The sequence below is a fragment of the Podarcis filfolensis genome (genome assembly GCF_964270895.1).
Source record: "Podarcis filfolensis genome assembly, chromosome: 4".
In the NCBI taxonomy this organism is placed as follows: Eukaryota; Metazoa; Chordata; class Lepidosauria; order Squamata; family Lacertidae; genus Podarcis; species Podarcis filfolensis.
In genome coordinates, this window is record NC_139607.1 from 30,905,429 (window position 1) to 30,922,898 (window position 17,470).

General features: G+C 42.0%; 1 protein-coding gene across 1 annotated transcript in view; it reads left to right on the forward strand.

Moving 5' to 3' along the window:
• Window positions 1-13,554, forward strand: part of LONRF2 (LON peptidase N-terminal domain and ring finger 2) — a 38,062-nt gene extending 24,508 nt beyond the window's left edge. Inside the window, exons 7-12 of the mRNA XM_083610626.1 lie at window positions 1,065-1,179; window positions 2,727-2,848; window positions 3,184-3,342; window positions 4,037-4,199; window positions 7,644-7,793; window positions 9,842-13,554. Of these exons, the coding sequence (XP_083466752.1) occupies window positions 1,065-1,179; window positions 2,727-2,848; window positions 3,184-3,342; window positions 4,037-4,199; window positions 7,644-7,793; window positions 9,842-10,000 (868 nt within the window). The 3' untranslated portion in view covers window positions 10,001-13,554. The remainder of the gene's footprint in view (window positions 1-1,064; window positions 1,180-2,726; window positions 2,849-3,183; window positions 3,343-4,036; window positions 4,200-7,643; window positions 7,794-9,841) is intronic.
• The last annotated feature ends 3,916 nt before the right edge of the window (window positions 13,555-17,470 follow it).

Below are 17,470 nucleotides of genomic sequence, written 5' to 3' on the forward strand. Positions count from 1 at the left end.
TATTCAGTCTCTGCCGAAAGCAGCACAACAAGGTGCGGTGCCAAAGGAATGTCCTATGAAATCGGCGACAGCAGGTGGGTGTAGCTTGGCTGAAAGGGCCTTGCAGGCACCTCTTTCGTGGGCACCTTTGCCATTATAAGTGAACAAGGGAGGTGTTCCTAGTGAGTTCTGGCACCTCTTTTTCTAGAAAAATAGCACTGGTCCTCCAGATGTTTCTTGACTCTCAGCTCCCCATCAGCCCTAGCCAGCCGTGCCAGTGGTCATGGAAGTTAGGTGTTGCAGTACAAAAACTACAGGAGGGCATCACATTGATTTCCTGTGGAATATGTGCTCTATAGCTATGCTCAAACTCCTTTTTTAAAAAGAGCTCTCAGTCATATACCGTATTTTTCGCTCTATAGGATGCACTTTTTCCCCTCCAAAAATTAAGGGGAAATGTGTGTGCGTCCTATAGAGCAAATGCAGGCTCCTTGGCTTCAGCGATAGCAACGCGAAGCCTCCGAAGCGCAGAGGGAGCGCTCCCTCCGCGCTCTGGAGGCTTCGCGTTGCTTTCGCTGAAGCCTGGAGAGCGAGAGGGGTTGGTGTGCACTGACCCCTCTCGCTCTCCAGGCTTCAGGGATAGCCGCCTGAAGCCTGCGGAGCGCAGCGCGAGTTCCTGCTGGTGCCAGGATGGCGCCTGATGTCTCCACCATCTGGAGGTGCATGCCTGGGGGTCCTTGGATCTTGACTGATTTCGCACACTACTCCCACATCTTGTAGAATTCTATCCATCTATCTGCAAAATCAGAAAGAATTTCAGGAACCCAAAAGTCGTATTGAAAAATACGACTTTTGAGCTGTCTGGCCCCAAAATAGCAACTAGAATTTCTGTTTTGGCACCTGCAACCCTGGTTTAAGGAGCAATTTGGCGTCTACCTTATATATCTGAGTATCTTAACACTCGGGAGCTGTTATTTGTACCTCATGAAATCACATATGCCTTTATTAATGCACGTGAAAAATCTGGAGTTGTGCTTTGAACGGAAGTGTAACTAGTTGTTTTTTCAATGCTCACAATCATTCAGGTTATTCTACGAACCTGTTGCTACTCCCTGTGGACATACCTTCTGCCTCAAATGCCTTGAACGTTGCCTGGACCATAATCCATACTGCCCGCTTTGTAAGGAAAAGTTGTCTGAAGTAAGTATTCCACTATCTCCCATGGGCTGCTTGAATGGAAGCCTCTTGGTTGGGTAATACTGTTAGCAAACCAGGCGTGGGGGGGGGGGGACTGACTTGCAAAATAAGGAATTGGTGATGCAGAAGTAGGTGTGTTCCAGTGATAAAAGCCCTCAGGGTATGCAGGAAAACTTTTGGGTGTGGGTGAAATACTCTCCACTCAAAATTGCAGCAGGACACAAAGCTAGGCATGCTCAAGAGTTGCACAGCTCAGCTTAGTTTTATTTATATTTATTTAATATATTTATATCCTTCTTTCCCCCCAAGTTTGGGAATCAAGGTGGCTCGCAACGTTTTTAAAGCATCATTATAAAATGCAAAGTAATGCAAGGAGTGTGGGACTCTTAATCTCCGGGTGGTGGGTTTGAGCTCCATGTCTTGCAAAACATTCCTGTATTGCAACGGGTTGGACTACAACTAAAGTTGTGTGGTTCTAAACAGCTGTGAATAAAAGTTAGGCTGAAAGGAAGCAAGCCGTTTCTTACGTGGTACCCTTCAGCCTAAGTTCCTAGAGTGGATTTGGAGGCCAAAGGAGATTGAGCTGCACGCTTTCCCCCCAAAGTTATTGCAGGAAGGCTTTCCTCTTGGGGGAACAACGAGGTTTTTCATTTGGTGTGAGGGCAAAGGGAAGGGAGGAAGCTCATGTACACACTCTTCAGCCCAGACACCGCTGAAGGGATTGGGCTCTTGTGGACCTCCTGAGACTTGGATCCACACACCCAACTCAAGAGAAGGTGTCAAATATTTCTGAAACTGGCCTCATGAACACTGAGCCTGCAGGGACCTGCCACAGTCCTGCTATGTCTGAGCTGGACTCTTCCTGGCTCCAGCCGTTGCCCACAGAGCCAGGAAACATGGGGGAGGGATTAGTAGAGGAGCAAAACAACAACAACCCTCTTTTGGCAAGCTCCCTACCTATTAATGTGAACCTCATTTTATAGCTGGGCATCTCAAAGAAGCTTGGCTAGCAAGATATGAATATACTGTACAGCAGTAGTTAAACATGAATTATTTCCTCCAAGGTCGCTTTTGACTACAAAAAAAGGAAAGTAATTGGAAATTTCTTTGCAGTACGGCTTTACCACAATAATAGAATGGTTCCTGTTCTTTCTTTCTTTTTACAACATCTTCTGCAGATACAGAATGAGTGCCCCCCCCCCTATTTTGCTATCCCAGGTATCTGTCCTGGCTGTTGAAAACCCTTCACTGCACTATACAGGATTGTGCCATCTTTGTGTATTTTGCACACACTTTTTCTTCTTCTCTTCAGACTTTAAGGCAAGGATGGCAGAGCCTGGGGCCTACAGATGATGTTGGAAGTCAGACTCCTGTCAGCATATCTAATGACAAGGGATTGTAAGAGTTGCCATCCAACAACATCTGCAGCTCCCCCCCCCCCCCAGTGCTTTTAAAATATGGAAAGGTTTGGCTAACCACACTAACTTCATCACTAGATTCTGCCCCTAAGCCAGCTTTGTTACTGAGTTCTTGAATGCTTTCATTTTTAGTTTTTGGCCGGCCGAACTTACAAGAAGACCATCCTTACTGAAGAATTAATAGTTCGCTACTTGCCAGAAGAGTTGTCTGAAAGGAAGAAAGTTTACGAAGAAGAAATGAAGGAATTGTCAAAGTAAGCAGCCTTCCTATGAAAGAGAGGAGGGCAGGGGCAAAGGAAAGAAGCCTGTTACGATGTGTGCCTTGCTCATGATTGCGCTGGGCGCATGATTTATTTCCTTCAAGCGCACCACAAGCAGTAGGCCAAGAACAAACATGGAGTGCAGGCCTGCTCCAGTTGATTTTAAAACTGTGGATTAATGTTGCATGTGGGTGTGTCACTGATAGAAGGAAGGCCTAGGAAATAGGGAATAATAATGTCAACACGGCCAAGCTTATTTCATGGCAGGTTTCAGAAAATAGCTTTCGGCTGCATGCGCTGATTTAATACGACTCTTCGTTCTCTTACAGCCTGAATAAAGATGTCCCCATCTTCGTGTGCACCATGGCATTCCCTACCATTCCTTGCCCTCTTCACATCTTTGAACCCCGCTATCGGTTAATGATAAGAAGATGTATGGATACTGGCACCAAGCAGTTTGGCATGTGCTTAGCTGATGAACTGAAAGGGTAAGCAAAGGATTTGGAAGCAGACTTACAAATACTAAATTCCTGAAAGAGATGCTGGTGTTACGGAGTGTGTGTGTCTGAACCCACCTGTGTGTCCAGCGCTCAGGTGTATTCATACACACACTGCCAAGAACTTTTAAGGATCTATGGCTAGAGTTACGATGTGTGTTCGTTATGAATATGTGTTTATCCATAACCATGTGCCGACAAGAAGTTCTCACCCAAAAGGAATAAAGAAAGATTGTTTTATTACATGTGTTGAAAGTGACTTGTGTGTATTACATGCTGACTCAGATGACAAAACGACAATTCAAGCAGGCGGCAAATCCTGCAGCACATACACACCTTGATCTAAAGAGTTAAAGAACTCCTAACTGTTCCCCGTCAATAATCTCATGGGGAGTTGCAAAGTACTAAGAAAATCCAGCCATCTGAACGTAGTCCGTGCATTCTTCTAACACCAATGTTGCAGCCTTTCATCAGTCACAGAATAGGCAACCTAGTTCCACGTGCGTTGCATCTCTCTGATCACATATATGCACAATTTCTGCAAGAACCTTTTACAGCTTGATTCTAGACATGCATGGAACTGATGATTCCATATTGAATCAATGAGACACATTCCTTAAGTTTGCTTAGAATTTTTAGGTATACTTAATACACAGGACTAATATGGCTCTCTTTGTCCCTTCAGGTTTGCTGATTACGGCTGCATGTTAGAGATCAGGGATGTGAAGTTTTTCCCTGACGGACGTTCGGTTGTTGACACAGTTGGTGTCCGGCGTTTCAGGGTCTTGAGCCATGGTCAGAGAGACGGGTATAATACTGCAAACATTGAATACATGGAAGATAAAAAGGTAACTTGTATAGTGTTGTGAGGCTTTTTTCTACACTTGCCTTCCAAGTATGCATCCTTTTATTTAATCAACTGCAAAATAAATTATGTTGTTTTTTGGGGGGTTGTTTGTTTTTTGTCCCATTAGACAACCCCATCCCAACCTCTTAATACTAACCTCTCTTCATCCCTTTCCATTTTCTCCTCCTCTACCAACCATAGAACCTTCTTTCCCCAGTAGCTTAAGCTGTTTCCTTCCTCTCCCCTGCTCTGCATATTAGTCCACTAACATTAGGAAATTTAATACTACTTTGAATCGAAACACTATGCCCAACAAGTTTTGAAGAGACAGCATCATACCAAACTTCACAATGACTGGAAGCATATTCCTGGAGATGTTTATAACTTTATTGTGTAGCATTCCTAGTTGTACATGCCCTGCACAGCCTGAAAAATATATCGAGTGAGAAAACATGAGTTTATAGCAGCAGCAGTTTGGGGAAACAAGCAACATGAGAAATGGGAATTTCACTAAAATTGGTGGTTATAGGTACTGCTAGTAGTATTTAGTGGACAAATGTTAGAACTGGCATATATAATCTGCCTGTAATTTGTATCATGCCTCTTAAATAGTGGTGCTCTGCTTTAGATTGATGATAAGGCATTAGAAAGCTCTATATCGGATCACACGTTCCTCAAGCATGCTTTGGTCACTGGCGCTTAATCCTGTTAATTTCTGCAACTGGTTTCTCCAGCAGCACAACGTAAAGTTGTTCTCAGATGGGAGGAACAGATGAAGGCATAGGGAATAGGCTATCATTCTGATCTTGAAGGTTAAAATAACTTGAGCTACTGTGTTGAGTTTTGGACAGAATACGGGAAATAGATCTCTTATTACATGCAGAGCAAGAGTTGGCAGCAGAAAAAAATCATTTGTTCAAATATACTCAAATTACAACTTGTCTCGTAAGGGTCTTTTACAAGTGTATTTGCCTAATATCCACTCTGCAAAGAGACTTAACTCACATCCTCCACATCAGTCATGGACATCGGGGAGAATACAGATGACTGTTTAGCAAGTGGCATCTCAAACAGCGTGCATATATATAATCACTCGCTGTTGATTGCCATCTTTCCATCCTTCAAAAGGAGGATTGAAAGCTTACCAGACCAGAGGTTACTAATCTGCAACACGATTGTGTAAATAATTGAAAGCACATACACACATTATTCACTGTATCAGAAGGGCACTAATGCAGCACTAAACCATGAGAATAACAAGCTTTGGAAATGCTTGAGGTGACAGGGAGTTGGTCCCTCCCAGAATCTGATAGAATTCCATTTTTTAGTTTGCACATTCCGCTACCTCAAAATATGGCAGAACCTTCTTTTGTATCAAGGGCGCCATTTTGATTCCCATGCGAATGTCTGGACAAAAGCTTTGCCATAAAACAGTGGCTCGAGAAATTTCCACGTGAAGCAGATGTGTGTAAAATTGTACGCTTGTGCTTCATGCACTTTGTTGAACTCTCTGCTCTTCACTTTCCATCCTTCCCCTAAGAAGGTTGTCCTTGTGGATGACTGTCCCTTTTAAATACAGTGAAATCCTCTTAATGCAGAAGCCACATTGAGTCAAGGAGGTTTGATCTGCCTTAAGAATAGCACCCAAATGCATGAAGGCTATGCGAGAGCTCGCAGACCCATTGCACTGTTGGAAGCAGTCACTGAGTTTAAGGATCTAGGAGGGGAGATAGCAAGTTAGGCTCAGTGGTAAGAGATGGAAGTTTTGACTTTTTAGGTGGCTGCCACAAGTTTCCAGTACAAAGAAATTGCTTTCCCATGCCAGCAGGCCTTGGGGAATACAGTCATACCTCGTGTTGCGTTAGGCTCATGTTGCGTCTTTTCGGCTTGCGAACGCGGCAAACCCAGAAGTGGGGTTTTGCCGCGTGTGTGTGCACAGAAGCGTTCTGCGCGCTATGCGCAGAAGTGTTCTGTGTGCTTCGCACATGTGCAGAAGCGGTGCTCCAGTTACGGGCTTTTCGGGGTGCGAACGGCACCCCGGAACAGATTGAGTCCGTAACTAGAGGTTACCACTGTAATGTTCTTCCTTGAATAATTGGGAGGAGTCATTCATTTCAGTCAGAAAGCTTCTTCTGTATGACTGCTTCTATAAGGTGTGGGTGTCATGCTTCCGTTACGATGGTTTTTGAATTGTATTTAGTTTATTGTATTGTGTTGAGTGGTTTGCTCTTAATCTTTTTTTGGGGGGGGGTTGCAGATGCCTGTTTTATTACATTGATTTTAATTATCTGATTTGGAATATTTTTTACTGTTATTGTTGAAGTATGGTGGGGCCTATTTTTTTTTTACAGTTTTTAATGTTTCATTCATTTAGGAAAAAATATACAGGATACCCATAATGAAATATCTGCACACATCAATTAATATAAGTTGATCAATAATACACAGATAAAGACCAACATTTTAAAAACATTTGTACATAATAATGATCTGTGTCTGGATAGGTTTGCTGAATTAAAAGTTTTAGCTGGCTTCTCAAAAAGTATAGAAAGAGTTCCTGTCTAACATTTAAAATATACATATATATTTGTAACCTATGTTTTAAATTGTTTTAAAAAACAATTTATATTGGTCTTTAAACAAATACAATTAGCATTAAACACTTATCCAGCAGTACATCTGATGGTGTTTGTTTTATCCATTGTCTCTAGACATACACTTACACATTCAACATTCAGATGAAAAGTTATCTAAAACAGTTAGTATAAAAAAAACCCAAACGAGATGAACACCTTTACCACCCAAAAGATCTCTGTTTCGCTTTTGAAGGAGAAAGTTTGTGGCCCTTGTGATTGCAAAGCAAGTGTTGGTGCGTTTTTTACACAAACTTATTGCAGTTTCTGCCACACACTTAGGGGACAGAATGGGTCTGAGTAGAGCTTTCAGGGAGTACACCTTCTCTAGGCTACACTGTCCTCTGCCCCAGTGCCCATTTTAGCACAAAAATCAAGTTACTGTGCCCCAAGTCATTTTGAAAGTAGCGTAACTGTTTAGGCAGCACTTTAAGGCCTTAACCACACTTACCCTTTGCTCCGTTTTTTTTCCAGGCACAGGTCCACACTTTCCTGGTCTGTGTCCAAGTGCTCTCCCCCGCCCCCCCGATCTTTACCAGTTAAAACCCACTCTTTAAAGCTGAATCGGAGCAAATGGCTATTCAGATTTCCCCTGGATTGCCTTTTGCTCCTGTTCAGCTTTAAAGAGTGGGTTTTTGCGGGGAAAGTTCCGAAGCAAAAGGGGGGGGGGCACTCGGACACAGAGCTTTAAAGCACGTACTATGCCCCGGAAAAAAGTGTAGATAAACCCTAATTTATATTATCTGCCTTGATTTTGTCACGCTGCAAATGAGAGAAACATGACTTTGAATCCCTTTTTGTGCATTGTGCAGGTTGAAGGGGCAGAGTATGAAGAACTTGTCCGCCTTCATGATTCAGTCTATGATCAAGCTGTCGCCTGGTTTACTTCTCTTAAAGACAACATGAAAGCGCAAATTCTGAACCACTTTGGGTCCATGCCAGGGAAGGAGCCTGAGCCACAGGTAAGTGCTATACGTACCACAAGTCTCCATTCGAAAAGATGTTCATGGATCAGAACGTCTAAGATCACGGAGTAGGGGATACTTTCCACCGACTTTTGCAGGGAAGCGGACCAGAAGTTCCCTTCACCCTTCCTCTGACAGGGTGGGGAAATTCCTGGAGAGCAATCCTGCAGACCAAAGCTTGCTGCTTGAAAGTGTGGAGCAGCAGGGCCCAGGAAATGTGCAGTATAGGGATAGGGTCCATGCAAACCACATCCCTAGGCCCCAACAAAGGAGTATAAACCTAATAGACATCCAGTGAGGATACTGCAGCGTGAGTAGAACAAAACGTGCCATTTTACACCGACACATACACACCCCGTCCCTAGAACACCAGCAGAATTCTCAGAGCTGAAATTTGTAAGAAGTTCAATTTACTAAATTGAGAAAGGGTCAAAGATAGGAGCGTGCAGAGTACGTTTTTCACCAGGGGCTAAGTATTCATTATATGCAAATGTGTATTAGAACCAACCCCCTTTCTTTCAAGAAAGAAAAAGAACTTTGGGAAGAAGAAATTTGGAAGAGAGAAATAGCAGGGGGAGTGCTTAACCCCCACCGCCCACCCCTTGCCGCTGCCTAATTGCTCCCTGACTGCTTTTACGAGGTTCCAGCACACATTTATGAGGCAGTTAGGATGAGAAAACCTGCTACTTCTCTCTGCTCCAAATACCTCCTCCCAAAACCGTTTTTCTGCCAAAAAAAAGAGATAAATTAGAGGAGGAAGGGCTCTAATTCATGCTGTTGTTCAAGTTGGGGAAAGTGTTACAGGTAAAATCCACTGTTAGATTTTTCAAAAGAGAGAGAGAGAGAAACTGTCCTTCTGCCCTAAAAATACATATATTGCTAGCTAGTTGCTATACTAAACTGTGGTCTATGCTCACTTGCTTCTGGGAGTAAAACAACCACCACCTTTAAAAACATCTAGTTAAATTTCTGCCACCAATAAATCTTGCACGTTTGGATTACCACCCCAGGGAGAATCCATTAAGATGTTAAATCCTCATTTGTGTCATAATTACATTTGGACTTGCTCACATAGACTGATAACTCATTTTAACAGACAGACATTGGGGCAAATTTTGTATGGGCTTCGGTTTAGCTTTGTTTCCTTGGTCTGTTTTTGTGCATTAGCCTTTTCTGAGATTATAAACCAATCATTTTGTGCTAGTACAGGGTGAAAGTACAGCCTTATCAGTAACACGGGACTGTTCTATCGAAACACTTACAGAGATCTTCCTTTGGCGATTGCACTTGAGAGACCACATAGTGAGTGGTTGGTGTGTGTGTGGAAAACACTCTCTGGAAATTTTAGAAAGGAGCAAATCTGCATGAATGATCAGTGTTGTTCCTAGTTCAGCTTTTAGTGCTCAAAACTGCTTAAAGCCAGAATGGAAAAAGCAATTCTCATTAAAGGAAAAATCTCCACCCATGTTGTTATTCCTATTTCATCAACAAAGATTGTGGGATGGCCTCAAGATGTCCATTCCTATAATGCCAACTGTATGATTTCACATGGGTTTACAACCTAAACATGGTAGTGGATGACTTAGATGTATATTCAGTCTCTTTAAACAAATACACATTCTCTCTCTCTCTCTCTGTCTCTCTTTCTCTCTAACTAGCATGATAAACACCAGTATTACAACAGACCAAAGGATATTGTCATACTATAGCTTTGTTTGTTCCTATTCTGTGCCAATTATTTTTAGCCAGGTATAATTTTGTCTTAGACAGACACCAAGCTAGAAATAGAAATAGTTTCAGAAAAGAGAGTGCTCTTTTGGTTTTGGGCCGACTCCCTGTTATAGTACTGTTTTCTCCAAAAGATGGGTTGGTGAGAGGAAGAGAGGGTCTGTTCTCACTGTCGGTCGCCTGAGGATTTTGCAGAATGTGGTATTTTGGATCACCCTATAAATAGTAAGACATTTTAGTGCAGAGGGTTGTCGTTTAGATTTTTCTATAAATATTAAGCATGTTAAAGATGTATTGTTTCGTTGTTCCCTTTGCAGAGCAACCCAAGTGGTCCAGCTTGGAACTGGTGGCTGTTGGCCGTATTGCCACTGGAGAACAGGGCCCAATTGGCCATTCTTGCCATGACTTCACTTAAAGATCGTCTTATCGCTATACGGCGCGTATTAATATTTGTGACACGCAAAAGACCTAGATGACACATCCTCATTTGTGAACAGACACTGAAAACAAATGGTTGTGAATACTCCTAAGTATTCTCAAGAGACCGATGCATTTTTCCCTTTCAGTGAAACTGATCTGCTCATCTAAGCACTCACATTTTTTTATTTTTTTTATTTTTTTGCACACACTCTGCCCAGTAGTTAACCAAGCATTCTGTGCCTCTTGTCCTGGAGAAATCTGAGCCTCTTAGAAGTTGCACCACAATCGCAGCATAGCCGATCGCTGCAGGCAACAACTTGGAATCGCTACTTGCAACCAACTGTCCATTTTATCACGGGGGGACAACTGAGTCAGAAGCCCTGAGATGCTCCTGAAGCCCCAAACAGCCATTTTGAATTCTACACAGCAGAACTCGGAACAAACAGTGGACTAGAAACTGAAAAGAAACTTTGAAAAACAATTCTTAGAGGTTGCCAGTTGAAGGGAAATCCCCCAAAATATCCTCCAGAGGAAGAATGCACAAGACAACAAGTGTTAAATGAACAGGGGGCAGTCTTTTCGTCTGTAGCATATTGACAAAATGATTGATCTGTGAAGCAAAATGTGTTTTCCTGGACGTTCGCCTTGCAAGACAGTGTTTGACCAAAAGAGTAGCTGGTGACAGCACTGCGGCTGATCAACCCTCCCTGTCTTTGTAACTTGCATGCTATGTGTAATGGGAAATAGTGTTTCGATGTATGTATAGGATGGTCGGGTTCCCCTAAACCGCCCCCCCCAACTTCCTACAAATAGAAAAAAAGAATAACCTCAGGTGACCCGCGTTACAATATGGAAAAAAGTTACTTATGGATAGCCTGTTGTCAGTGGTTGTGACTTAGATATCGGTACGCATGAGGATCCTGCAGCCTCCCGTGCCGGATGGAATTCCCTGTGTGCGCGGGATGCTTTTTTTTTGCTGCCATTGGAGCCACTTGAGCAGGCTGAGCTTCGTTGCTGGATCATGGCCAGCATTTCTAGCATATGTACATATATACTTGGTTCAAGCAGTTCTGTGGTAATCTCTCAAAAGGCCGCTGAGATATAGAATTGCCATTTCAAATTACCCTTCCATGCTCATTCTGTAAGTATAACTCAGAACAGGTAAGATCCAGTTTCCACCTATATTTTCAACAGCCATGCCAGCCTAACCTGTTATACTGGAACAATGTTTGTTAGCACATTTTTTTTAAAACCAAAACGTTAATATTATTATTTGTTATGTACCGACCACTGTCTGTGCTTGGAGTCTTGGTCCTCAGTGACAACTTTGAGAGGAGGCACATACTGAAATCTGTAAAGGCAAATTTCAATGCAAGCTTAAACCAGGTGTTAACCTTCAATTAGTTGTTGGTTCTGTAAATATAGCTGTATTTTGATGTCTCAGTACGTATTGTTAATAATTTTCTTTTTTAATTTTTTTTTTTTAAAAAGAGGTCTGTCAGCCTGTTGGAAAGAAATTTTTAGCAGTGAACATGAAGCTGCAAAAGCACTGTTACAAACTGCTGAACTCTCCAAATTGTAGAAAACAGTTGTGTTAACAGCTTGGGAGAAATAACACCGGTTCAAATCTCGGAATGCCGTGTGAACTGAAGACACAGGTTCACGTGCAAATAAGACAGGAAGGTGAAAATAGTGGCAATACCAAAATATTTCAGAAGTGCCTCCTCCTTAAATTACAAAGTGTGTTCTCTTTTGACGAAGGTGTGAACACTTGCATGTGAATTCAGGAAGCAATATCATCTAAAAGGTGATTGACTGCATTATCCGTACCGTAATTGTAGTCCGAGTGGTATTAGATGATTGGCAGAAGTATCTAGTCAGAAGTTGCCAGTAGCAGTTGCCTAGGAACTGATCAACACACACCCTGAATGTACTGTAGTTGCCTCTACCTTGAATTCGCCTTTTGTAGTAAAGTATTGACCTGTGACCACACTTTTAATTGTAAACTGCATAACTTGCAACCAATGATCTAATAATCTCTACCATAGCCTTCCTGCAAGTTCTGCTACCTTCTACCAGAGCTGTGTTTGTAATTCCTTCAAGAGAGCTAGCATTAAGCTAGAGAAAGGACCGTCTTGGTGAATTTTCCCTTCGATCTGCTCCCTGGGTGCTATCATACTTTCCGAAACACATCCGTCTTCCTGTAAACCCCCTGAACATTAGAAGCTTCCAAGGTATCTAGTAAAAAAAAAAAAAAATCCCTTCAAAATGTGCCCTCGTTAATTTTTGGCAGGGAACTTCGACAAACTTCATGATTTTTCACAGTACCTTTGTGCTTGCTTAAAAGTTGTTTCATATATTTTCCCTCCTTGTCTCGTTTTCTGTTAATAGCTGAAGTTACACGGCAGTTGAGCATAAACAGGAAACTTATTTTGTTCTGCTGATTTACTGTTTCAGCACTTTCCATGTTTAAATTCTGTTCTCTACAGCACCGCTGATATTCTTATTTGGTGTTTTGTTTTGGTTGGAGGACTTTTCTGGCAGAATTCAACATGGTACACTTAGCCCTTGAAATGAAAGGTCAGGTTGTCTGCTCTTTTAATAATCAACGTCTGTCAAGTGAGCAGACGCATTAATTGAAAAACATGACGAAAGCCAACATTTTAAAAATGTGTTTTTTTTTTTATTTCTCTTAGGCTGATTGGTCTGGCAGCCTAAGAGAAGTGGGGCTTAGGGTATCTATGGTCTGAAAAGCTTTGCAGAAAAATGATCCAGACATGTTTATTGATTATGATAAGGAGGAGAAGGCATTCCGTTCTCCCCTCTAAACAAACATGCAAAAACCTGTTTTCCATTAGAAGCCTGCTGTGTAAGGCTTCCATATAAAAAAAATAGATTTTGTAAGTGAGATTAAATCTTCTTTAAAAAAAATAATTCACGGATCATACCAGTTGTTTGCTTTTGTGGCCTTTTATCTACTTCTTTCGAAATCCCCTTTCTTCTTTTCAGTCACTGAGATTGCTTTGTGACTCCAGTGAGCTGATAATCAGCAGATTTCTGCTCCTTTGGCTTGTTGCTGTAGTTAATTTCAAAGAGAATCAATGGCAGAGGGTGTTCAGAAAGCTGTATGCGTAAGTCATGCAGTGTCATACATAGCTGAAGGCCTGGTGTTTGGGTAGCGCCTTAATTTTGCAGCTCTGGAATGATTGTATCAACAAAGCACCCACAAAAACCAGATCCTGGAGCTTGTGACCATTTTTTTTTTTAAAGAAAACGTATTTTATGTAGATAAAACTTGAAAGAAAATCCTTATCTGTTTTGAAGCTAGTTGAAGAAATGTGTGTATGTCTACGTGTGTGTGGGTGTATGTGTATATATGTACAAATATAAATTATTAATCACATTTTTGTACTTGGTTAAAAAGAAGATGAAAGACAGGTATGTGTTACAACTATGTTTGGCACTTCTTGTTATATGAAACAAAAGCCAAACCCCTTTTTTAAAATAAAAATAAAAAATTGCTGCAATGTTCATTTCATGTATATTTGGAATATTCATGGGGAAATGTATTTATGTGATATTTGGAATAAATAAATTCTGTTCAAAAGTGTCATCTGTCCTTTTGCTAATTTTTCATCAGGAGTCAACTGTTGTATTATATCCCTTATTGAGAGAACCAGTAGCTCAAGTTATGCATTTCAGGAAATGCTAATAGGTGGTTTAGTGCTACACATGAGCTGCAGGGAGCCCAAGCAAAGCCCTGGGTTCGAATGCACACACTCCACCACCTCTGTGGCTGGGAGACACTTAGTTTTCACTTTTTAAAGAATCCTTTTGTTATGCGTGGCCCAGATTACAGTTTGAAACAAAACGATCAGTTTCTTTTTAAAAAAAGCCATCTTCAAACCATGGGTTATGAGGCTGATGTATTAAGCAAAGTTTTGTTTCAGACCACTCTATATCTGGTTTGTGCATAACAAGAAGTCATTAAAGGCTGTTACGCATGTTCAATAACCTGCATGTTGTTTGAATTCTCCTGAAGCTTTTTGAGTATTTAGTGTTAATCCGCATTTGCAGATTAAAGTCTTCTCTAAGCGCTGACACATGTAGCTTACGTGTCACGTCATTGAAGTCCAGGAACTTCTCCACATGACAACTTAACTGAGGAGGCCTAATAGTTCTGTAACTGTTCCTTGTACAGTGGTTTTGTAGCTTTACGGTTTCAACTCTTATGGGATGTTAATTACAGCTCTGCTCTTATAATCTTCTCCCCTTCCTTTTAAGCAGCAAATTCCAGTTTTCTTCAGAAGCAACCCCCCCCCCCCATGTCTCAACTGATTTCTGCTCACACAAACTAGCAGTAAAATCCCTGGATAACATTTCGCCTACAACTGTTTTGCCTAGCCAGGCTGATGCTTACCTGTTGCAACATCAGAATACGTCAACTGCAGGCAGGCAGAAACAAAGGCTGGAAATATTTGCCTATTTAATGCTTAACTTCCTGAATTTTGTGCATATACAAAACCGGCACATACGCAAGTGCCTATCTATTGTTATCTAGTGGATATTTTATACATTGTTGTAAACAAAAATTGCCCTTTTCCCTTATGGGGTATCCAAGAGCCCATATAGAGTCCTTACATAGGTTCCCTATTGGTAGGAGAGAATAACAGAGGCCACCCAGAGAATATTGAGAAGCAAAGCAGCTAGTAAGCCTGATCTTTATTGATCTGTTGCAACAGGGTGCTCCCCTCACCCGCAGGAGAGGAGGAGGAGCCCAGAAAAATGGCGCACAAGGCCTTATAAAGACTTTTGAAATTGCCACCCTGTAGATCAAGACCATCCCCAGAAACATCATACATACATCACAGAAGGGGTGTAACCTAAGACCACCCCCCAGATACATCATACCTACATCACAGAAAAGGTGGTCTAAACAGAAATTTGAATGTTGTTTTTCTCCTGTCCTTGTTTATCTCCTGTCTGGCAGGTTACTTAATTGGATTGCCTGGGGAGCCTGGCCATTCTTTTGTAGTGATAACTCCTGGGCCATGTCACAGGCTCATACCTTATTCATATCTTAAATGTGCCCTTAAGACAGGATTTGTGAGGAAACAGACAGCGGTAGGTTTCCCACTTTGACCTTGCAGAGAAAACATTGGCTCAGTTTAGGAATCAAAATGGTTCCAGGTTGGTCTTCCTGTGCTGATCTATGTACGTGCTCGGTCACTTATGAACATTACCATATATCTAAGACCATAAAATTCTTATCACAACATGCAGTTTTGAGAAAATGCGCCTTTTTGTAGCATAAGCTTTTCCATGGTCTGACTCTTGGGTCAGAATTCCCATGGCTGCTGAATTCTAGGCATTTACAGCTGTGATTTAACAACAGCTTCCTTCTCCTCACTTGCACCCTGTTTGTGTCTAGTGAAAATGTGTGTATGTGCAGTGTAAGAATGAAGCCCATGGTTGGTTCAGAACCAAAATAATACGAGACCGAAACACAGAGTTTGTTCACATTGACCGCTTGGAGTGCAGTGAAGGTTTGGGGAGGGGAAGTTGTGTGCATTTTACAGTTCTTCTCCCCAACCCTTAGATGTTCACATCAGCATGGCTTAGATTCATTTCTGTTTCTATACACACCAGGGGGCGTTGAAGGGCAAATATGTCTTTACCCTAGCAAACATGTTCACACCTTGGCTAGAAGCTAATTAGAAAAGGCTTAAGGACTCCAGTCAGTTTGAAGCTGGTTTGAGAAACACCACATCAAAAAGCCGTACTTTGCAACAAAGTACAGGATACACCTGCGGTTTGGATAAAGTCATGTGAGCAAGGATTAAAAACTTAGCACTGGAAACTCGGTGAGCACAAAATAATTGGGAGTGCTGCTGTTACTCTGTACTGTGTAGTATTTACTTCTGTTCCTTATCGCCGTTTTTGTTATGTGCTGGCATTTTCTAGTTCTTTTGTAAAGAAGAAGAGGTGTTTGGATTTGATAAAGCGGCTAACAATCTACTTTCCCTTCCTCCCCCACAACAAACACTCTGGAGGTGAGTGAGGCTGAGAGACTTCAGAGAAGTGTGACTAGCCCAAGGTCACCCAGCAGCTGCATGTGGAGGAGCGGAGACGCGAACCCGGTTCCCCAGATTAGGAGTCTACCGCTCTTAACCACTACACCACACTGGCATAGTGTTCACACTCTGGGGACATTTTCTGCATCTTGAAAAAAGACAAAGCATATTCCCTGAGTTCTTTTTTAAAATGGCAACAAAGGACCAGCACAAAAAAATAGACCTCCCTTTGGAATCTGTTCCACATTGTTTCAGAATGACTTTGGATCTTCTATTTTGATAGTTTCAGATTAACTTTGGATCTCCTGCCACATGCATGCTTTGTTTTACTTTGCTATTCTGAGTTGGGATCTGATGAGTGATCATCTATTTAGAAAAATAGAAATGATCCACACTATTGCAATGTCCCTGTGATGACAATTGCCATGGAAAAGTAGAAAAGATGGTCTATCCTTCTTGAATGGGACATGAGGTCCCTTACCTTTCAAGTGTCTCTGCACAACTGATACTAATGACCATGCAACAGGGGCTATTAGGTTCCATGCATACTGGGCCACCCCTATACAGTTTTGCAGAGGCTTCTAATTATCATAAACCCAGCGCTGTCAATAGGTGCTGGGACGCATTTGCTACTTCCTTGTGGTGTGTCCACGGCAGGGGTAGGCAACCTAAGGCCTGTGGGCTGGATGCGGTCCAATCGCCTTCTCAATCTGGCCCGCGGACGGTCTGGGGATCAGCGTGTTTTTACATGAGTAGAATGTGTCCTTTTATTTAAAATGCATTTCTGGGTTATTTGTGGGGCATAGGAATTTGTTCATTTTTTTTTTTTCAAAATATAGTCCGGCCCACCACCTGGTCTGAGGGACGGTGGACTGGCCCATGGCTGGAAAAGGTTGCTGACCCCTGGTCCACGGCATCTGAGCATCACGTGGTTGGGAGGCTGGGTGCGCATGCATACAGATAAACTGCAATCACATAATCCTAATCTGAGAAAACTTGATTTATTTTGAAATGGTCAGTGAATGTCTATGTAATTGGTCTAGTTCAGTGTTTCTGGATTAACTACTTTTGGGATTGGGATGACTGTAGTGGCAATCTGCCCATTCTTAATGGAAATGACTAATGTTCTAAGAGGAAGGTTCAGGGCATGTGCAGTTCCGTCAGAAGGCTCCACTCTTTTTCTCCTACTTGACACATTGTTGGCCTCTAATATGGCAAACTGAAGCAGAAAGGTTTGCTCCTCTTCAAATCAGAAATGTATTTAGAGCAGCAACAGCAGCATGCCCATATAAATGCTAGGTATTTTCAGAACAAATTGCTAAGGTTAGCATTTAAGGTAGCTGACCTATATTAACCAACCAGTGCAGCGAAGGTTTATGTGAGTGAGGACAGCGATACCTCCTGCAAACCAGAAATCATGCAGTTTAATACCAAGGTCTCGCCTCAGCTCTG